Genomic DNA, 23658 nt, shown 5'->3' with positions numbered 1-23658 from the left:
ATTTTAATACAATGTAGTCAAGACTAATATCTTGCTATTATTTAACTTTTCTTAATTATTTGAGCTTATTTTTCCAATTTTTTAAGAATCTTTTAGTCAAATTATAAGTGAGAATTTTAATGGATTGGATTATAATAGGAAGAATTTTCTCTTTAGATGTAATTACTATTACCAGCACATTTAATAGCTGAGTAAAGTGAATCTTGTAGTGTTTAGTTTATCCAAGATCATCCAGATAGAAGATGGATGAACTGGAATTCATCCCAGTTGTTAATTAATTTCAATAATGTTTGAAAGTAGGACACCTAATTTAATTGAAGGAATCTGATCTCTTAGATATAACATATTATAAAATTCTTAAGAATTTCCTCCAACAACTTTTCATAACAGAGTTTGGTTTTCACTTGGTGGTAAAGAAAACAAACAAAAAATAGTAAAGAATTCTTAGATAAATGATTTTTTTCTACTGACCTGTAAATGCAAAAGGTTTGTAATAAAAGAATAGAAAATTTATAATGGGAAAATATACATTTTTGGTGAATATATTTTAAAAGGTAATTAATGCCATGAAAAATGTTTATCATTTAACATTTGAAAATGTAAGCTAGAAAAGAATGGAGTATGATCAAAATCCATATAGATATATATATTTACATGTTCATATATGCACATGCATATACACTGGAAGTAGGTGTATTACAATGTTAATATTTGAAATTATAGTTAAGTTTTTCTTAAGTGGTTGTATTTATTTCACAAATATTCTACAGTAACCATGTTATTTTAGCAGCCAGGAAAATATTGGATATTATATGTTTTAAACTATTTAAATGCTTGAGAATATACAACTAAAATAAATTTTTTGTTCTACTTTTAGAACCAGCTTTTTCTAACGCCCTCTTATTTATAATGTTAATATTTTACTTTAAAAACAGACTTGCTCCTTGACATATATGAAGGTCAAATCACAGCAATTCTGGGTCATAGTGGAGCTGGCAAATCTTCATTGCTAAACATCCTTAATGGGCTGTCTGTTCCAACAGAAGGTGAGCAAAAAGAAATTTCTCAAAGGCAAGATGTCCAGAGGTCATATGTTGCCTTTCTTATTTTAAGGTTAAATTGCTTAAGAGAAAGTGACATTTCTTTATCTAACATTGTTTACCAGACTATAGGATTTTGAATATACTTTATATTCCCAAGTTTTTATGAAAATCATTAGCCTTATTTCATTGCTATGTGATATTCCAGAGAAAATATATACCACCCGGAACATATATTTATGTTAAGATTAATTTGTAGTTGTTAACAAATTGTGAAGTCATTATTTTAGATATTTGTGAATATATGCCAATATTTTCCTGAATAGGATCTCGAAGCATTAATAAAATGTATTATCTTGCCAATGTTAAATTATTTTTAACTTCTATTTTTAGGATCAGTTACCATCTATAATAAAAATCTCTCTGAAATGCAAGACTTGGAGGAAATCAGAAAGATAACTGGTGTTTGTCCTCAATTCAATGTTCAATTTGACATACTTACTGTGAAGGAAAACCTCAGGCTGTTTGCTAAAATAAAAGGGATTCAGCCAAAGGAAGTAGAACAAGAGGTAAATGGGCATGCTTGGATTAGCAAGTTAAGTTTGCCAAGTTAGAATTTGCCTTAGTGATTTACCTGCCCTGTTATGAATACAATTTAGGCAGTGAGGTCCTATAAAAAAGATCTGCTGTAACAGACAATTCAAATTGTATAGCATACATTGTCTTGGATTTTAAGTTTTGTGTGTTTTCTTGCATAGGTACAAAGAATTTTGTTAGAATTGGACATAGAAAACATTCAGGATAACCTTGCTAAACATTTAAGTGAAGGACAGAAAAGAAAGCTGACCTTTGGGATTGCCATTTTAGGAGATCCTCAGGTAAGTGAGATTCTGCATGCCGTGGAAAGCAGATTTAGTAAAAAGTCAAGGTCTTCTTTTACCACTAAAAGTAGTAGAGATCTCATTGTAATGTATCAAGAGAGACTCTGCTGTTAAACTATGGGTATAAGTATATTGGACCTAAATGGTTGGATAGTTATTATTTGGTTTATTATTGTTATCCATGCTACCATGTGAGAAGAGTTAATGTGGGAGAGATATATTTTAAACATTATCATCCTCTGTAGATTTTGCTATTAGATGAACCGACTGCTGGGTTGGATCCCTTTTCAAGGCATCGGGTTTGGAGTTTCCTCAAGGAACACAAAGCAGGCCATGTGATCCTCTTGAGTACCAATCTCATGGATGAGGCTGATGTCCTGGCTGGTAATTGTTTGTTTTATCTCAGTTTTATGATAAAGAATTTGGGCAATGTGTATTTCTAGGACAAGCACCGTGCTCCCATGACCTTCATGTGTGCTCCATTCCATAGCAGTCCAGGGAATGACAAGTCCAACCCCCTCTAGAATTCCTCACTGACTGTGCATTTGCTAGATTGTAACCTCTAATAAAAAATTGTAAGGTTTTTTTCAGCTTTCAGTTAATTTAAACATTGTAATCAATATATATCTGGTTGAAAACTATCCACTTATTCTTTAGCATACGGAGTGGAAAATGTGGCAATGTAATTTCTGGGTTTGTTTGTTTGTTTATTTGTTTTTTCAAGAATTATTGGAGGGCACAAAAATAGACTGGAACTCATAAGTTCATTTTAAATGCATCAACTTTAATGTGTATTTCAAATTTTTAAATGTATGTTAGATACATTTATTTCCTGTAGAGCACTTCTCCTTTGGAAATCTGAGCATTGGCTCCTCACCTATATTTTCTAGAGAGGGAAGAAATGACTCCCATCATCCTTTCTTTCTTGCTTCTTTTTAATCAGATAGAAAAGTGATCATGTCCAGTGGGAGACTGAAGTGTGCAGGGTCTTCTGTCTTTTTGAAGAGAAAATGGGGTCTTGGATATCACTTAAGGTAAAGACTTTGGGGATAGATTGGATATATACATATATATATATATGTACACACATATACATAGATATATGCTTTCTTTTTTTAAAAGATTTTATTTGTTTATTTGAGAGAGAGAAAAAAAGTGCACGAGCCGGGATGGGGGCAGGGAGGAGCAGAGGAAGAGGGAGAAGCAGGCTCCAACTGATCAGGGAGCTGGATGTGGGGTTCTTGGATCCCAGGACCCCAGGATCACAACCTGAGCAGAAGGCAGATGCTTAACCAACTGAGGCACCCAGGCACCCCATATAAATGTTTTCAATACTGGTATATCAAAAAGGCAGACAATTATGAGGGACGGTTGGCCTTATGCTTCATCTTTGCCAAACTATTGGCTAGTGTTTCCCAAATGTTTTTCCTGCCTCCTTGTATCTTTATTAATGCTAATGATAAGCAGAATCAACAGGGCTACTTCATGGACCACTTTCCAGGTAGCTACTCTGTGTATCCTAAATCTCTCTCTTCTTCCCACCCCCCATTTCCCTCAGGTGATCCATACAATCCTGTAACATATTTTCATTCTTTCACTGGGCACAAAATCAAATAATTTCAGAAGCTACTATCAAAAGTGGGAGAGAGTTAAGAGCACCCTATCTGACAAAGTGTGTCCAGGTGAAAAGAATTTTATAAAACCCAAACCAAAAACTCTGTAGCCAAACAAGACATGCATGTAAGCCAAACTGCCCTATTAGCCATTAATTCCTGATAGCTACACAATCTGGTGTAATTATTTTCCCTAAGCAATTTCTTCTGCCTGATGTTCATGCCTTGCTCTGTTTATCTTCCTACTTGAAATATAGTTTCACTTATGGCATGCATTTGTTTTTCTATTTTTAATTGTTCTGAATTTAAACACCTCCTCTGTAGAGATCATAGGATTTTTCAAACTGATGGCATTATTATTATTATTACTTCTGTTGTTGTTATTTACTCATTTCGTTTGTTCTCTAAAGCCAAGTAAAGTAGTACTCAAAGGCTAGGTATTCAGTAAAAGCCCTTCTTTTGTGATAGCAGTAGAGAAAATACAAATCAATGACCTTTTCTTTTAAATGTTAGTTTGTACAGAAATGAAGTATGTGATCCAGAAAAAATAACATCCTTCATTAATCATTACATCCCTGATGCTAAATTAAAAACAGAAAACAAAGAAAAGCTTGTGTATACTTTGCCCATGGAAAGGACAAATAAATTTCCAGGTAACTTAAATATGATTACAATGGAATGAAATTTGGGAACAGGTGTTCATCACATTATTACAGCTTTCATTATTTAATGGATTTGAATTTTGTATTAGGTTGGGTTCCCTAAAAAGCAGAACTTGAAATGAGGACTTTAGCGCACTTTGGTAATTGATGCCTAGAAACACCAGGAGGGAATGGGGACATGAGAGTGGGAAGCGAAGGAGGCTAGGGGAGTCTGCATTATTGAGCAGGTGGTTGCAATACGAAATTGAGATGTAATACCATTGGAATAAATAAGTGAATAAGTGAGCAAGGGGCTCAGAGTTATGTCACAAGAGGGGTGAGAAAGCTGGGGTATTTATTTGCCACTCCCTACCCTTCATTGTTTAAGAGATGCTTTTAGGAGCATTAATTTTCTAACCCATATGACTTGTGCTCAACACGAGCTTAGCATACTTCACAGCCCAGAACAAAATGCCTTCAGGCAGGTGTTAATAAACAGATTTACTGTGTATGAGTGAGTACAGAAGGGATGGGGATAACATCAAGTTGTCTGCTGTAGGTTTCCTTTTATATTTTAATTTAATTGTGTATATATTTATTTTGCAGAAAAAAAAAACATAGTTTATTTATTCTACAAAAGTATTCACCATAGGTCCCCAGTCTGCCGAGTAGCATTCCCAACCTAGGACTTGTTGGATAAGTAATTCTAATAATAGCTAACCCTTAGTACAATGTTTATTATGAATCAGGCACTGTTCCTAATAGTTTCATTTATATCAACTCATTTAGTCCTACAACTATTCTATGAAGTAGGTGCTATAGTCTTCCCTGTCTTGCAAATGAGGAAATATATCTGTCTTTTTTAATTTAAAAAGCTTCCTTTTTATCTAAATATTTAGTTTATTAAAGGTTTAACTCTCTGCAGGCCTGATTTAAAGAGGCTCATTTGGATGATTCTTTTTTTTTAAGATTTCATTTATTTATTTGACAGAAAGAGACACAGCTGGAGAGGGAACACAAGCAGGGGGGAGCTGGAGAGGGAGGAGCAGGCTCCCCACTGAGCCTGACGTGGGCCTCAATCCCAGGATTCTGGGATCATGACCTGAGCCAAAGGCAGATGCTTAACAACTGAGCCACCCAGGCGCCCCAAGGATGATTCAGTCTTATTAAGCAAATACTCAGGAATTCAGATTTAGTCTCACCCCCAAATAAGGCAGCTCTCTGTGTCCTCATAGGAGCTGCAAGATGGTGTTCTCAAGTCCATAGGCTATACTGTGTTATTCTGTCCAATGAGATACAACTAGCCTTCTTTTTTTGGTTAGGGAAGGAGAATAGTGAGTTATATGCTCATAGTACTATGAGAACATGTCACACCAGAGTCCCTGGTGTTGATGTTTTGGTCCATGGCAGCCTCTTTATGCTGACCATAAGCCTCTGCAAGTCCAATGGCATTCTTATGTCCTGTAGGAAATATGGAAGATAATAATAAATGTTTATTGGGAACCTATTATGTAAAAGCACTGCTTGAGACACTAGTGATACAGAGTTAAATAAAACATCTGAGTCCCTACCCTCATGGAGGGTGCATTCCATTGGGTGGGGAGAAGTGGACACACACAATAAGCCAAGGTATATTACAATTGCAATAATAAACAAGGTGATAGGGTTTAGAGAGAAACTAATGTCAGATTGGGGTTTATATAGAGTGCCAGAAGTACAAAAGAAGAAAACAATCAAAGGCATTCCAAGCAGAGGGGGGAGAGAGACGTCTGGAGTGCAGTGAGTGTGGGAGGAGATTGGCAAGTGGGGGTGGGTAAGGTTGTAGGGATAGATAGAGGTCCACCCATACAGAGCTTTAGAAGCTGTCATGTGGTATTTGAATTTTATCTTAAATGCACTGAGAAACCACTGAAAGTCATTAAATGGGGGATTGATGTGATGTGACTTATATTTTCATTCTCTGGCTATAAAAGAGCACTCTGGGTACAGAAGAAGAGTAGACGCTGGGAGACCAGCCATGTGACCATTTCAGACTTACGGGTGAAAGATGATGATCATTATGCTACCATGGTGCCAAGTGAAAGGTGGATGAAAATGGCTGGATTTGAAGCATATCTTGAGATAAAGCTGAAGAACCTGACTGTTGTCCAATCTGTGGAGCACGAGAAGTGAAAAATCCAGAGGGACTTCTAGAATTTTGGCTTGAATCACCTGGTGGAAGATGGTGTCATTTGTTATAAAATGATGAGAGAGACAGTTGGGTAGGATGGAGAAGAAGGAATTAATGTTCTGTTTTAGAAATACCTGCTTTGAGATGCTTTTAGACTTCAAAGTGGAGATGTCAAGCGGCTAAGTATACAGTTGGTTATAGGATATTGGAAATCAGAGAACACTCAAAGTGAGAATTGAACTTGGGAATCATTTGCGTAGGGATGGATTTAATGCAAAGGGATTGGATTTGAGTGTAGGGAAAGAGAAGGTGATCCAGGACTGAGCCCTCAGGAGAAAGTAGAGGAAGAGTCAGAGAATGGTGGAAATCAAGAGCCCCCCATGAACTTGAAGGAAAAACAAAAGAACATATATGTTTTTATTAACTCAAGGGAGACAATGTTTGTAGAAGGACAAAGTAGTCAACAGTTTTCAATGTCCCTGAATGAGAGAGAGAGCGAGTTAAAAGAATTTTTAAAAAGCTCTTGTCCATTGAATTTAAAATGTGGAATCATTGATGACCTTGTAAGAACAATTTCTGTGGAGGGATAGGGATAGCATTTGGATTTGTGGGGGTTCAGTTAAATAGGATACCACAAATTAAAGGTGGTAAAGTAGACAAATCTTTGAGCCCTGGGTGCATGTGTGTAGCAGTGGGCTAGTGGTAGGAGGAGATTGGGTTTTTGTTGTTGTTGTTACTTGTTTTTGTTTAATGGGTTAACTTACAGCATTTTGCCTGCTGTTTGGGATGGCCCAGTACATGTAGGAGAAATTGATGATACAAGCCAGAGAAGGGCAGGAGATTACTTTAGGAAGTCCTCGAGATGCCTGAATGGGATAGAATTCAGAACACAAATCAAAGAGGTAGCCTTTGGTGGGAGCAGCTCTAAGTCTTCCACCTGTACAGAACCAAGACCCAGAATATGGGTAGAAATAAACGTTCATTTGTGTGGGGGTGAGAAGATGATGTTCTTTCTTTTTTTTTTTAAGATTTTATTTATGTGACAGAGAGAGACACAGCGAGAGAGGGAACACAAGCAGGGGGAGTGGGAGAGGGAGAAGCAGGCTTCCCACAGAGCAGGGAGCCAGATGCGGGGCTCTATCCCAGGACCCCGGGACCATGACCTGAGCTGAAGGCAGACACTTAATGACTGAGCCACCCAGGCGCCCCAATGATGTTCTTTCTGATTGCTCATATTTCCTCAAAGAAGTGTTCTGGAAGTTCATGAGCTGAGAATATAAGATAGAGTACAGATGATTTGAGGGTAGAGGGGAGAGTTCTGACATATTCATTTCAGAGAGGAAGAACAGTCTAATAAAATTTTCTTTTTGCTTACTGTGATATTCCAAAGACATAATATTTTTCTGAACAATATTCTGGATCATCTTTTAAATAAGTGTTAATTTACTGGGTTTTGTTATCAATGTGGAATTTAAAATGTATCTATTCTGGTCTGTTGCCTTAGACCTTTTCAGTGATCTTGATAAGTGTTCTGGCCAGGGTGTGACGAGTTACGACATTTCCATGTCAACTCTGAATGACGTCTTCATGAAACTGGAAGGAAAATCAACTATTGAACAAGGTAAATTCATTGTATAAGTAACAGAAATCAATTTCCCAATAATCATGTATTTAGTATTTTATAATGCTTTATGCATGATTTACACTAAAGAATGCTAATAATTCCAAATTTGATTGATGTTTGGGAAGGGTTGTATTGTTTTCTAATGTCATTACTAGGACTGAACACAGATCCCTTCTTGGAATATAACAAATTTCTCTGCAAACTATTTGCTTCCTATTTCAGCAGTTTTCTCCTATCCCCAGATGCTCATTGCTTCTTGGATATTCTGAGGATGTGAAAGGCTCTCAACCAAGGTCATGAAGTCTGAGCAGATATTTCTTATAAAAATTGCTCTTAGCTTGTTCATGTAGAAAATTTCACTAAGTCTTAATGGAGAAAATGCTAGGATCATCTCCTGTGTATTTTAATGGGTAGTAATAATGAGAAGGACAATCATTTACAGAGCCTCTATCCAGAAATTTTGATCGGTGTGTGGATATTGTGCATTACCTTTCTACAATAACCTTTCCAACAATAGGCATTGGCAGCATTCTACAGAGGAGAAAACTAGACCTAAGAGTAGTTAAGTGATCGGTCCTAAGTCATGCCACTTATAAGTCATGTATTTGAGAATCAGATATGGGTCTTGTGGCTTCAGAGCCGGTAATTGTTCGCTCACATTTTGAAATTCCTGACAGCTTAATAGCTGACATTTAGGCATCAATGATTGGCTATTTCTATGGAAAATATTTCTTGAAATCCCTCAGAATATTGTTACATATGGGACCTTCTATGCCTTTTCAAAGGCTAGGCATAATGAGGTCACCCTTTACTGAATTCTTCTTTGGTATGAATTTAGTTATATTTTATCACTGAGTTTATTGAATGTGGACATGATAAATATAATTTGTTTCTTGTATTACTTGCCTTGTAACCATTGTAAAACAACTTTTAATGTTACGAAAAAGAGAAAACTGTGATGTCCAAGGATGGCGTTAATAATGTGTGTGTGTGTGTAGATTTTGAACAAGCAGAGATAAGAGACGGAGAGAGCCCACACGAAAAAGAGCCATCTTGCTCTCCTTTCCCTGAAATGCCGAAGGCTGTGAGCGACATGGTCCTCTGGAAAATGCAGATCAGTGCAATGGCATGGCTCCGTTTCTTAAAGTTAAAACGTGGGAAGAAAGAGCTTTTGATCCTGTGAGTATCAGAGAACTGTGGGTTTTGTTAGTGAGTTTCAAGAGAGAGTTAAACCAGAAGAGAATTTAAAACTAGAACATAGCACCCAATGTTCTTGCCAGAAAATGGATAGACACATTTCATTTTTACTGACAGTAGGAATGCCTGGATGGTAGCACTTGATGAGCCTTACACACAGGTCTGTTTAGTTTTCATGGTTTGATAGCCTGGTGTTTATATAACAATGCCTTTTAGTACTGCATGGGGTGCCGCAGCCTGCTTTCCAAATTTCAGCACCTATAATCATGCCTGGCATAGAGTCGGTACCCAACAGAAATTTGTGAAATATCTGTCAATAAATAAAATTGCTACAGGTTCATGTGGTTATTTTTCTTTATTGGTAGACTCTTGGTGTTTGGGATTGCAATGTTCCCTTTGATTGTGGAAAAGATACTTTATGCTCTGTTAATTCAAAAGAGTGATTGGGAATTTACACCTGAACTGTATTTCCTCTCTCTTGGACAACCTCCCGAAGACCTTCGTACCAGCCTATTGATCATCAATAACACAGGTGAAGAGAAGAACAAAATTTTAGTCCAGAAATAAGTTATTTTTATGTAGAGAGGAAAAAACAAATCATAAGAGAAGAAAATGTGTATTTAGACTTCATTTATAGAAAATAGCTGAGGTACAGTGCATATTTGCTCTGATTTTGGAGACGATGGAGATGGTGGGATAAGACAGAAGGAGCATGGGTGAGTCACTATATAACCTGGTTAAAGCAGAACTACCTATCTACCTGACCACCCTAAGCCATTATGTGAGAGAGAAATAAACTATATTGACTGAACCACTCTATTTGAGATCTCCTTGTTACAGTAGCCTAAGCTGTTCCATAAATATTATACAAACTGATTGACATGTAAAGAATGCATTTTTATACCCTATGCCCCTCCAACGGGATCTAGGAAGATTCCTTAAGACAATTTAATACCCATACTCTTGTTATCCTAAATTATGGGTAATTGGTTTTGTCTAACTGCTTATTTAACTTTGAAGAAGCTTTTGTTTCTGCCTAAGATGTAAAATATATGTATGTATTCAGCACAGGAGACCTCTCTTGACGAGTACCCCAGCCCATTCTTATATTCATCTACAGTTGTGACTCAGGGTTATAGATTTTCCTCTTTAAACAAAGGTGGTCTTTTAACTTCTGTTTTTCATTCTTTTCAATTTGGGTTTTAGAAAGTAAGTTTTATTCACTCTGCTACCTTAAAATGGAAATTTTTGTGAATTATATATTTTATTTCTAAGATCCAGAAATTTTCAGCCTGTCATTGTCAGCCTATTCATTTTTATTTTTCGGTCTATTATTGTCTCATGTATATATTTTCCTCTCCAGTTACTCTAAGAACAATATGCTTGGATTAACTTATTTATTTTTCTTCTCTGTACTCAGTTGTGAGGTATTTTGTGATTTAAGTTTGGGGCTTCTCTGCCATCTTGTTCCTCTTTTCTCAAAGTATGATGATTCTTAGTAAGATGTTCATTAAATCAGGGAATCCCTGTTTGCCTAAGGGAATGTGGGTAACCTTTAAGGTTTCCTACCTTAGGTGACTTGTGGAGATGGAGTGTGGATGCATGGAAAGCTTATTTTCTGTGTATACGTTCCTTACCCACCTGGTGGAAATGCTGATTCATCTGGGGCTTGGTCCTGTTTTATGATCCCAGAACGCCTTCTGTGTGTCCCCAGTATGAACTCCCTTTCAAAGTCCAAATGAGCAAAAAATGAGAGTCCCCTTTTTTTCTTTTCCCATTCCATCCTGTCCTTTTAATCGTCTGGAGTTACTTTAGATCTCGCCCTGCTGTTTTCCCCAAATAGTATCTCTTAAAAAGTAAATCTGAGGACTTGTATGCTGGGGACGACTGCAGCTGCTGCCCGCTCCGTGTGGACCACGGGGAGAGAACTGGGGTCACTTTGTTCCAGGCATGGTTCACCAGTTAATGAGCATGGCTGTGGCTTCAGAGCCCACTTTGTCCCCTTGAATTTGTCCACTCTGAGTTTCCATATCCTGGACATTAGTTTTACCTTTGTAGTTGTTTGCTCTTGTGTGCTCTAGGCTGTGGGTTTTCTTAGCTCTTATTTCTCTGTCAAAAAATCTCATCTGCTTTCTCCTTTAGGGGCCTATCAAAAACTTTGATAGTGGCACTCTTTTCATTTCTTACTAAATGTATACATATATTTAGGGAATAGATACGTATATAAAATATATGTATATTTTTTTCTTAAAGATTCATTTATTTATTTTTAAAGATTCTACTTATTTATTTGTCAGAGAAAGAGAGCACAAGCAGGGGGAGCTGCCGGCAGAGGGAAAAGGAGAAGCAGGCTCCCCACTGAGCAGAAAGCGGACATGGAGCTCCATCCCAGGACCCTGGGATCATGACCTGAGCCAAAGGCAGATGCTTAACTGACTAAGCCACCCAGGCGCCCCTAGAATTATCTTGTTTTAATGGTCACATACATGTTAACTTGCACTAAACAGAATTATAAAGCTAACTCATCACAGCATAGGATTTGATAAATAAAAGATGGTAAAGGGAGCCAATTTTATTATTGTGATGCCCAAAGACACATGACTTCACATAATAGTCTATAAGTATTGACTTTAAATTGTGTATGTGGTTTATTTTAAAATTTTGACATATATGTTCTTGCTTTCTATGGCCTTCTGTTATTGATTTCATACTAGAATCAAATATTGAAGATTTTATACAGTCAGTGAAGCATCAAAATATACTTTTGGAAGTAGATGACTTTGCAAACAGAAACGGCACTGATGACCTGTCGTACAACGGAGCTATCATAGTTTCTGGTAAACAAAAGGTATTTTGCATCTTGGTTTTGCTTTCATGAAAAAAAGTAATAAAGTGCTACATATTTAACTGTTTTAAATGGCAGTCAACCCAGCTAGTATATAGTAACTTGATTTAAAAACACTTGGGGTCATTATTGAATAAACTGTGAAGTTTAAATAAGCTTTTGTAAAACATTTTCGATCTTAACTTTGGAATTAGATGATTTTTACATTTGAGAGTAGCTAAGTGTAATTGCATTATTCAGATTCAATAAAATATTAGACCTTATAATTACCAACCATGAATTTAAAGAATTTTCTTCAGTGACTAACTACTCAAAAGTTGTTTTCATACACAGTTGACCCTTGAGCAACACAGGTGTTAGGACCACCGAACCCCTGCACAGTTGAAAATATGCATATAACTTTTAACTCTCTAAAAACTTACCTGCTAAGAGCTTACTGTTGACTGAAAGCCTTACCAATAACTTAAACAGTCGATTAACACATACTCTGTGTGTTATATGGATTGTATACTGTGTTCTTGCAGTAAGATAAGCTAGAGAAAAGACAATGTTATTAAAATCATTAGGAAGAGAAAATACATTTACACCACTGTACCATATTTATCAGAAAAAATTCATGTATAAGTTAACAGTGTAGTTCAAAACCATGTTGTTCCAGGGGCAACTGTATTGAGAATATACATTAAATACTATAAAAGTCACCTGAAATCTCTGAGAGAAAAGTGTTCTCAGTCTACCGTTAGCTTGTTTCAATTTCGGTAAAAGAGTCCAAGGGATAGAGATTGTTCCAGGTACAAGACCATTGAAAATACATCCTAATTGAAAGTAAAATTCTGAGTCTTACTTAAAAGCCAGTGAAAAGCTGGGAGCCCACATGAAATGAACTACCTCATTATTTCTGGCTACAAGGAAATAAAAACTAAAACAAAAGCTTGTAAGATATGTCATTGAGTCCAGTTCCATCTAAACTAAGTACATGGTAAAAAATGCAGTCTTAATCGGGTGCACATGTGAAACTAATGTAGCATTGCCTGTCAACTATACTTCAATTGAAAAACAAAAGTAATCTCTTTGTGCCAACTGTAGGAAACTGCATTGCTTGGCAATTGCTTTGTTACTTATCTAACATATTTATTACCTGAACCAATAGAATATTTAAACCCTACTGAGCCTCTTGATAAATGCATAAACATTTTCATAAACATAAAGAATATAAACATTGTCTTAGAAAACATAAAAATGGCTCATTGGCAGTGTAACCATGAATATTTTATGCACCCTGTGCTTATCTCCTATCCAGGAAGTCAGAGCTCCTTTGCTTGCTCACTATAAACTGACTGTGTCTCCTTATCGGGGCTACTTTTATATTCAGTTATTTGAAATTTCCTCATCAGCAAAATGAGGACAAAATGGTCCAAAATTAGTAATACTAAGAAAAAATCATATAGTGGCTATACAACCAATTTATTATCCCCTTTCACAAATGAGGAACCTGAAGCTCAGAAAGGTCAGTTAACTTGAGGATGATCACACAGAGTGTGGCACTATTGGGATTTTAATATAAAAATTTTTTCTTTGTTCTTTAATGACAGAATTAACATCATTTTGCTTTTGTTTTATTCAAAGGATTACAGATTTTCAGTTGCGTGCAATACCTTGAGACTGCACTGTTTTCCTATTCTTGTGAATATTATTAGCAATGGGCTACTTCGAATGTTTAATTGTACACAAAATATTCGAATTGAGAGAAGCCCATATCCTTTTGTAAGTATTGGATTTACTCATTCTAAACAATTAAGAATTTGACAAGCAATCTATGTTTTCCCTCCATAGCTTTTAAATATTCATCATTGATTGTTAATCCTAAAAATGTTTTTGTCCTAACATTTTAAACATTATATCTAACAAAATATGATTTTTCCCCTTGGTTCAATCAAAGAATGCTCATGGGGGGAATACTTTTCAATATTATGTCATAGTCTTCTAGAGAATCTTCTGCAAAGATACAAACTTGATTGCAGAAGTGTATTGGAGAGAGTGTGAATGCAGGGGTGTGTGTGTGTGTATACACTGAATTGGAAATCAAGAACACTTGTAAAACACATTTAGAATCTTGTAAGTCTAATCTAATTTGTTGGTGGACCATTCATTGACTAAATGGGTAGTAGACTGATATGAAGGAGAATTTGCCAGTTCTCGGGCTGTATGTCTTCTGGTTAATTTCTTCACCCACCCCTAGTTGTATGCATTGTATGGGTATCTGACACACCTGGGCTGCATCTTCAGGGTTTTTGTCAGCTGGCTACAGCCTGGATTTAGATGGCAGGAAGCAGTAGTGGGAGCCAGGAGAGCAGGAGGATCCTGCAGCCTGGGCTGCAGTCACATTGCTTCCACCCTTTGTGCCTCCCCCGCCCCCCTGCCCAGAAGTGACAATGTCTTCTTGCTTCATCCTCGTTGGCTTCTCTGATCTTCCCACACATGCAGCCCTTGCATGAGTATTTTCTCTTTGAAGTCCTGAAGGTAGTAATGGTTTTCTGGTTAGACCCTGATACTCAAGAGGGATCTCTTAAAGCTGACTCAACTGTTTTAAACCAGGAGACCGGAAGAGCAGTACATAGGATTAGAAGTGGAGCCATCAAAAAGGGAAGCCCACTTTGTGACAAAGGGGTTGAATTCAGTTTTGGCTTTACTGCATTTGTGGTGCTGGGGGACGAGCAAGAGCAGATGGACAGATTATACTTGAGTGGTCAGCGATGGACGCGTGCACCATCGGGTTGAAGCCTGCACTGACCGTGAGAACTGGGACAGTGCAAGGGTAGGGGAGTCTGAAGGGAACTCTCCAGAAAGTAGAACCAACTGGCAGTAGAAAGACACAGATGTTATCCCCTCTTGGTCCTTTAGTTTCCTCATGTCATTACTTGTTTATTCAGGACCAAATAAAGTTTGGTCCCAGTTACTCTCTTAGGCGTCCCGAGTCGCGCACACCTTTCTTCTCCCAGCCATTTTTATGAAGACAGTAATGGATTTTTGTACCTGGTGAAACATTCAAATTGATCCTTGTAGCCTCTAAAGCCTTAAGTAAAGCTTGAGAACTGTAGAATTATTTTGAGACAGGCTACTGCACTGCTGGACTGTGATTATATTCAAGAGGCAGTCCTGTACCTAAGCATGGGCCCAGCCTCAGGCAGACACGGATTTGGGGATGGTGATTCAGAGTTGTCTCCTTCCCCACAAGCTTGGTGGCAGCAAGTTTTCTTTTGAGCTCTTTTGCTTCCAAACACATCCAACCAGCTGCTGATGGCTTTACGTATCTATAACAAGATTAGCTGAGAAAGACATGCTGCTCAGGCCTGAGTGATCTGTTTCTCCAGGATCGTAAGTCCCAAATTACTATTTTTTGCACTGTGGCGAAAACACAGGACATAAAATTCACCATCTTGACCATTTTTAAGTGTACAGTTCAATAATGTCAAGCATATTCACATTATTGTGAAACAGATCTCTTAAATTTTTTCATCTTGCAGAACTAAAACCTCATTGTCCCTTTCCCCCCCAGCTCCTGGCAATCATCATCCTCCTTTCTGTTTCTGTTAATTTAACTACTTTTGATACCTCATATAAGGACAGTCATAGAGTATTTGGTTTTTTGTGACTGGCTTATTTCCCTTAGAATAATGTCCTTGAAATTCATCCATGTTGCAACATGTGACAGGATTTCCTTCCTTCTAGAGGCTGAATAATATTCCACTGTATGTATATACCATGCTTCGTTTACCCCTTTATCTGTTGGTGGACGTTCGGATTGCTTCCACCTCTTGGCTGTTATGAGTAGTGCTTCTATGAACATGTGTGGGAAGATATCTTTTTGAGACTCTGCTTTCAGTTCTTTTCAATATATACCCTGAAGTGGGTCATAAGTTATATTTTACTTCTTTTTTTTTTCTAGGAGTTGAAGTCATATGTTAAATGATCAGAAATCATTTCCTTTCCCACATTCATGCATAGATGTTGCTGAATTAAGGCGCACACTTTTATTTTTATTTTTCAGTACTTCAAAAAGTGTATTTTAATGATAATTAGTATTTGTTTAATTTTTTAATTTCAATTTTAATTTTTTTTATTAGTTTTAGAGGTAGAATTTAGTGATTCATCAGTGGCATATAACACCCAGTGCTCATTACATCAAGTGCCCTCCTTAATATCCATCACCTCATTACCCCTCCTCCCCCATCTACCTCCCCTCCAGCAACCCTCAGTTTGTTTCCTTTAGTTAAGAGTCTCTTATGATTTGCCTCCCTCTCTGTTTTCCTCTTATTTATTTTTCCTTCCCTTTCCCTATCTTCATCTGTTTTGTTTCTTAAATTCCACACATGAGTGAAGTCATATGGTATTTGTTTTTCTCTGACTGACTTATTTTGCTTAGCATAATACCCCCTAGTTTCACCCACATTGTGGCAAATGGCAAGATTTCATTCTTTCTAAAGAAGAAGAAGAAGGAGGAGGAGGAGGAGGAGGAGGAGGAGGAGGAGGAGGAGGAGGAGGAGGAGGAGGTGGTGGTGGTAGCGGGAGGGGAAGAATGAAGCGGGGGAAATCGGAGAGGTAGACGAACCATGAGAGACGATGGACTCTGAAAAGCAGACAGGGTTCTAGAGGGGAGGGGGGTGGGAGGATGGGTTGGCCTGGTGGTGGGTGTTTGGGAGGGCACGTTCTGCATGGAGCACTGGGTGTTGTGCACAAACAATGAATCATGGAACACTTCATCTAAAACTAATGTTGTAATGTAAGGGGATTAACATAAGAATAAAAAAAATAAAAAAAAAAGATTTCATTCTTTCTGATGGCTGTGTAATAATCCATTGTTTACCATATATATCACATCTTCTTTATCCATTCATCTGTTGATGGACATCTGGGCTCTTTCCATAGTTTGGCTATTGTGGACATTGCTGCTATAAACCCTGGGGTGCGTGTACCTCTTTTAATCACTGTGTTTGTATCCTTTGGATAAATACCTAGTAGTGCAATTGCTGGGTCGTAGGGCAGCTCTATTTTTAACTTTTTGAGGAACCTACTGTTTTCCAGAGTGGCTGCACCAGTTTGTATTCCCACCAACAGTGTAGGAGGGTTCCCCTTTCTCCACATCCTCACCAACATCTGTTGTTTCCTTAGTTGTTAATTTTAGCCATGCTGACTGGTGTGAGGTGGTATCTCGTTGTGATTTTAATTTGTATTTCCCTGATGCCAAGTGATGTTGAGCATTTTTTCATGTGTCTGTTATAAGAAGAATTAATACCTATTCTTCTGAAACTGTTTCAAAAACTGGAAATGGAAGGAAAACTTCCAAATTCTTTCTATGAGGCCAGCATTATCTTGATCCCCAAACCAGACAAAGACCCCACCCAAAAGGAGAATTACAGACCAATATCCCTGATGAACATGGATGCAAAAATTCTCACCAAGATACTAGCTAATAGGATTGAACAGTACATTAAAAGGATTATTCACCACAGTCACACACCACCACAATGGGATTTATTCCTGGGCCGCAGGGGTGGCTCGACATGCTCAAATCAGTCAATGTGATAACACCACATTAGTATTTGTTTCATTTTTTAAAATATTCACGAGTTTAAAGTACCTTTTATATTTGCAGAATTATATGTTCTTCTGGACTGGACTGCCGGAAGGTTCCATGTTCTTGTTTTGGGTTGTGTGCAGCATTTCACCTTACATCTCCATGAGCAGTATCAGCGATTACAAAGTAAGAGAAAGGGGAAAAAAAGAGAACTTCAAGGACTCCAGTAATTGTGATTTAAATGCTATGTGTTCAAAATGTTTTCCTGTGAGAAAGACATAGAAGCATATGTCTAATTTAGATAGTGTAGTTAAGCATTATTTCTATCAAGTCAGAAACTTCTAAAAACACAAAATATTTTTTACTTCAAAATTGCGGGAAACATGCAGTAATTTTACAGGGATTCAAATTAATCTAAACTTGTAAAGGGGACTATTATACAACTTTTGACAACATTATTTCCCAGTGAAAAGGAATAAATCATTGATATTTAAATTGAGGACCAGATGTAAGACTTAAATCCCCTTTCTACTGTGGCAAATAAAATTTTTGGTTATATTTGTACTTGATCATGTCTGTTAATCCAAGGAAAAACAGTTAAATCAGATTTAGATAAGTCATCCTTCACTCTTCTGAGCCAGTAACCACCATAACATATTTGGATAATGGATAATTTATTGTCCTTCAGGTCACAGAATAATATCTCTTTTGAAGGAAGTTTATGCCTTGATTATTATGAGGTCTGCTTTTCTATTCATTATGCGTGAGTTAAAGTGATGTGGGGAATCAAACGTATAAAATAAAACACTCATTTTCACAATGGCCATCGTTATGGAATTGGCTCTTTAGACCTCAGATTCCAAATAATATATACATAATTAAATTATTAGAAGATTTAAAATGATTTGATTATATTTATCTTAAAATCTCTCCCAATGTGCTTGTTTTGGATTTGGATTTCAATTGAATCTATGTATATCCTGTGCTTTTTCATCAGAAGAGAGCTAAGTCCCAGCTATGGATTTCAGGCCTCTACCCTTCTGCCTACTGGTGTGGGCAGGCAGTGGTGGATATTAGCGTCTTCATTGTTCTTCTCCTTTCAATGTATTTAATTTTTTACATAGCCAACATAACGGAGATTTATATCACAAGTCGAATTGTGTTTGGTTTGGTAAGTAACACATTATATAGACAGTATCTTATAAAGTAATTCATGATAAATTATAACATTTGATATTTCCTATAAGCAAGACATTTTCATATTTTGTCATAAACTAAAAAAAAGTTCAAAGTGCATGTGCAATAAGATTTTTTTTTAAAGATTTTTATTTATTTGAGAGAGAGAGAGAAAGAGAGCACGAGCAGGGGGAGGGGCAGAGAGAGAGTGTGAAGCAGACTCCCCGCTGAGCAGGGAGCCTGATGCCAGGACCCTGAGATCATAACCTGAGCCGAAGTCAGACGCTTAACTGAGTGAGCCAGCCAGGCACCCCTGAAATAAGATATTTAAAAATATTTGTAATTTAATTTTTCCTTCCGTTAATACTTCAGTGTTTGACTTTGATTATTTGTATTATTTTCAGGTTGTATTTGGGCTTGGTTATGCAACTTCACTTGTCTTCTTGACATATGTGATATCATTTATTTTTCGCAAGTGGAAAAAAAATAGTGGCCTTTGGTCATTTTGCTTCTATATTGTAAGTACATATACAAACATATAAAGAGAGAGATGAGTAACTTTCAGTGTAATATTAAATATAATCACCTTTGCCTTGAGAAATGTTACAGTATAATACACATTTATAATCTCTAATTATTTTCCCTTTTTCTTTTACATGTATATCTATTTCAGTGTCCTTGTCTATTGCATTTTTATACCACTGAACAGCTACATATTTATGGAATATTGAAATGAAGGCAGACGCTTAATGACTGAGCTACGCAGGCGCCCCCATAATTCACCTAATTTTATAGAGGGGAAAAAAATTCAGAAACTTGTTTAAGGCCACATAAAAATCGGTGACGACTCAAGAATAAAACTGAGGTCTCAGACCTTATGTCATTCCTGATGTCAAAAAAATATGAGGTAGTAGGATGGTTGACAATACTATTTTAAAGTTTATGTTGATCAACATCTTGATTTGAGTGGGTTGAATTATACATCTTCACGGAGACCTCAAGGAGTTTGCAGTAATTTTATGCCTGATACAAAGAACTTATAATTTCATTTAAAATATGTGTTGAGGATATGTACTGTGATAATTGACCTTTCATCATGCAGTTTGTATCAATTTAAACTATGCTAGTCTTAGGATTCACAAATCATAAATAAAAATGTATCAGATGATGGTAAGTGCAGTTGCACTTTTATGATCTTGGGTAAATTTGTAAGGAAAGTATACTAAAGTCCCCTCATCACTGAGTGAAGCCACACTCAGCTGTTAATTTGTTTCTGGAGTCCAGTGGACTCTCCTAGCCCATGGGGTGTGGTCCTTCGTGGGTATCTCAGGCCCTTGTCTAATACGGAAGTACCTTTCAACCTATGGTGGGGTATGGTAGCGCATCTTAGCACGCTGAGCGATAGCATGTTTCCTTTGTGCAGTTTTCAATCCTCTCTTGTTCCAGTGGATGAGAAAGAAGGAAAAAACAATTCACAAAAGAAAGTTGGAGGCTTGGTAGAATAAAAGAAGTTAGTTAAGTGGACCAGTAGACTTGTAGTTATCAAAAATAAGGAGCTGGGAGAAAAATTAGACACATGTGATGTCACGGAAACCGAGAGGAGAGATGTAACGTAAATGTGGATAATCACGTGATACCTTTGCAGCGACATCGTGGTGGTTCCAAAATGAGAAACATTTTTTGGATTTGCCATCTAAAATGCTTATGGTGTTCTTACTGAACACTTGATTACAAGTTACTGGTTTTTTATTTGTAGATTATACGTTTCCCCCAAACCGTAAGTTCACTTAGTAGTCACACAACATTCCCCTGCATAACAATCCCACAAAACAGTATAGTCTTCTAACCTAAAGATTTAGGAATCACACACACATAGGGTTTTGAGTTCCAACTTTGTCACTCACTAATTGTCTGGTCTTGAGGATGTTATTTGTTTCTCTGAACCCTCGATTTCCCATGTGGAAGGAAGGGATAGTAAGAATGACCACATTATGGAGTTGTTGTGGGGATTAAAGCAAACAGCGCATGCTAAATTCTTAATGCCTGGTGTTTTGTGTAATATTCAGTGCATTTAGTAGTTACGATTCTTAGTGTTTTTATTATAATTCATACATTAATAAGATCAAGCAAAAGTTCAATACAGTGCTCAACACACACTTGTTGACTGATAAACTGATCCTTAAAACAGAACAATGAAAAATTATCTTTATCCCCCATCCCACATTTACCAGTATTTTAAAAGAAAATAAGTCCAGGGCGCCTGGGTGGCTCAGTTGGTTAAGTGACTGCCTTCGGCTCAGGTCGTGATCCTGGAGTCCTGGGATCGAGTCCCACATCAGGCTCCCTGCTCAGCGGGGGTTCTGCTTCTCCCTCTGACCCTCTTCCCTCTCTTGCTATCTGTCTCTCATTCTCTCTCTCTCAAATAAATAAATAAAATCTTAAAAAAAAAATTATTAAAAGAAAATAAGTCCATTGCAATCAAAATGCACAGTCTCAATAAAATTATTTGTTTGGAATGGGGAAGAAATGGAGCAGGGATGACATTTAGAAAGCTTTAGTCTAAGTGGGAGGCAGTATGGACTTTTTAAAATAACCACCTGTCCAGCTTTCCATCCTATACAGGTTTTTATACATTCACAATATTGTTACCTTAGTAATAAAAAGGTAAATTTCTCTCTTTATCTTATTGTCTTAGATTACACTTAATGTACTGTCAGAAAGTCTACCTGGTCACTTTAACATTCACCTTAATCTCCAGATTTTTATCTAAAATTTTTCTGTTGGGTAGCTAAAGGTCACATTTATTCTCATTAACAAAAACCCCTCACTTCTCTTATTCCTCTGAAAGTGGTGAATCTGTATGTGGGAAAATTCTGATGTATATGATGAGAACACCTACATCTTAAATATTTTCCCTAATATCAGTCAACTGCATATGTCTGACATGCAATATATTTTAACTTGCCTTGTAGGCCTCAATCATCATGTTTGACATTATGCTGATCCACTTCAACTTGCCTACCTTGATTTCTACCATGGTTTTAGTTCCCTCAACCACCATGGGTGGATTTCTAGCTTTTTTGGCACAGGTAAGAAATATTACCGACGGTGTCATTAATTTTGAATATGTAGCCTATTAAAGTGCTTTGCCCCAAATCTATAAAGATAGAATGCAGACTAGGGTTTCCTGGGGTTGGAGTGGGAATGGGGATTGACCACAAATGCATATGAGGTATCTCTTTGGGGTGATGGAGATGTTATTAAGTTGAATTATGGTGATGCTCTCCCAACTCTGTAAATTTACTAAAAATCTTTGAATTGTATGATTAAAATGAGTGAATTTTATGGCATGAAAAATTAACCTCAATAAAGCTGTTTAAAAAGCTTTACCAGGGGGGTGGAGCAAGATGGCGAAGGAGTAGGAGACGTGGATTTCATCTCCTCTCAGGAATTCAGCTGGATAGGGATCAAACCATTCTGAACACCTACAAACTCAACAGGAGATCGAAGAAAAGAATAGCTGAGCGATAGCATGTTTCCTTTGTGCAGTTTTCAATCCTGAGGAGCAGGGCCCCAAGTTCTCGGCTCCTCCGGGGCGGAGATTGGGAGGCCGCCATTTTCACTCTCCTCCTCCAAAGCTGTACGGAAAGCTCGCAGGGAACAAAAGCTCCAGAGAGTAAACCCGAGCAGATTACTTAGCCCAGACTGGGCAAGGGCGGGGCAATTCCGCCTCTGGCAAAGACATTTGGAAACCACGGCAACAGACCCCTCCCCAGAAGATCAGCGAGAACAGCCAGCCAAGACCAAGTTTACCGATCAATGAGAACGGCAGAACTCCAGTGCTAGGGGAATGCTGCACATAGAATTCATGGCTTTTTTACCATGATTCTTTAGTCTTTCAAAGTTAATTTTTTTTAACTGTCTTTTTTTCTTTTTTTAATTTTTCTTTTTCCCTTTTTCAAACAACATCTTATCAATCCCTTTTTTAAAAAACATTTTTATTTTTCATTTTTAGAGTCATATTCTATCCCTTCATAGTAGTTACCCGTATTTTTGGCATATATATATAAGTTGTTCTCTCTTTAAAAATTTGAGATAGTTTCTTCTAACAGATCAAAATATACCCTAAATCTCTAGTATATGGTTTTTTTCCTACTCCCCTGCCTGATCACATTCTCTCCCTTTTTTTTTCTTTTTTCTTTTTTTAAATCCTCTTCTTTCTTTTTTCAAACAACTTCTTATCAATTCCTTTTATAAAATTTTTTATAATTTCCATCTTTACAGTCATATTCCATCCCTTCATCATATCAACCCTTATTTTTGTATATATATAAGTTTTTCTTTCTTTAAAATTTTGGGAGGCACTTTCTTCTAACAGACCAAAATACACCCCAAATCTAGTGTGTGGCACTGATCTATATACCAGCCTGATCATATTTGATGACATTCTGGGTTTTTTTGTTGTTGTTTTGTTTTGTTCTGTTTTTGTTTGTTTTTATCTTTTTCTTTTTCTTTTTCTTTTTTCTCTCTTTCCCTTTCTTTTCCCACTGCTTCAGGTCTTTTCTGATTTGTTTAGAGTATATTTTCTGGGGACATTGTTACTCTGCTACCATTTTGTTCTCTCATTAATCTATTTTCCTCTGCACAAAATGACAAGATGGAAAAAATCACCTCAACAAAAAGAACAAGAGGTAGTACTGACTGCCAAGGACCTACTCAATACGGACATTAGTACGATGTCAGATCTAGAGTTCAGAATCATCACTTTAAAGATACTAGCTGGGCTTGAAAAAAATATGGAAGTTATTAGAGAAACCCTTTCTGGGGAAGTAAAAGAACTAAAATCTAACCAAGTTGAAATCAAAAAGGCTATTAATGAGGTGCAATCAAATATGG

At 37.0% G+C, this 23658-nt stretch overlaps 1 protein-coding gene across 7 annotated transcripts in view; it reads left to right on the top strand.

The window, feature by feature from the left end:
* The window catches only part of ABCA6 (ATP binding cassette subfamily A member 6), an 80174-nt gene that overhangs the window by 31528 nt on the left and 24988 nt on the right, over window positions 1-23658 (top strand). For all 7 annotated transcript variants that reach the window (XR_010408445.1, XM_064582445.1, XM_064582443.1 and 4 more), the window contains exons 12-26: window positions 936-1046; window positions 1434-1609; window positions 1799-1918; window positions 2167-2305; window positions 2865-2955; window positions 4048-4187; window positions 7850-7966; window positions 8968-9148; window positions 9532-9698; window positions 11881-12014; window positions 13638-13775; window positions 17665-17772; window positions 18584-18757; window positions 19167-19280; window positions 21735-21851. Coding sequence is in view for 6 of the 7 variants with exons in the window: in XM_064582445.1 (XP_064438515.1) it covers window positions 936-1046; window positions 1434-1609; window positions 1799-1918; window positions 2167-2305; window positions 2865-2955; window positions 4048-4187; window positions 7850-7966; window positions 8968-9148; window positions 9532-9698; window positions 11881-12014; window positions 13638-13775; window positions 17665-17772; window positions 18584-18757; window positions 19167-19280; window positions 21735-21851 (2027 nt within the window). In the remaining variant the exon portion in view is untranslated. The remainder of the gene's footprint in view (window positions 1-935; window positions 1047-1433; window positions 1610-1798; window positions 1919-2166; window positions 2306-2864; window positions 2956-4047; window positions 4188-7849; window positions 7967-8967; window positions 9149-9531; window positions 9699-11880; window positions 12015-13637; window positions 13776-17664; window positions 17773-18583; window positions 18758-19166; window positions 19281-21734; window positions 21852-23658) is intronic.

This window comes from Mirounga angustirostris, unplaced genomic scaffold, assembly GCF_029215605.1.
Source record: "Mirounga angustirostris isolate CCGP_5_RB_7025 unplaced genomic scaffold, mMirAng1.0.hap1 SCAF_17, whole genome shotgun sequence".
NCBI lineage: Eukaryota > Metazoa > Chordata > Mammalia > Carnivora > Phocidae > Mirounga > Mirounga angustirostris.
This window is presented reverse-complemented; position numbering and strand designations above follow the sequence as displayed.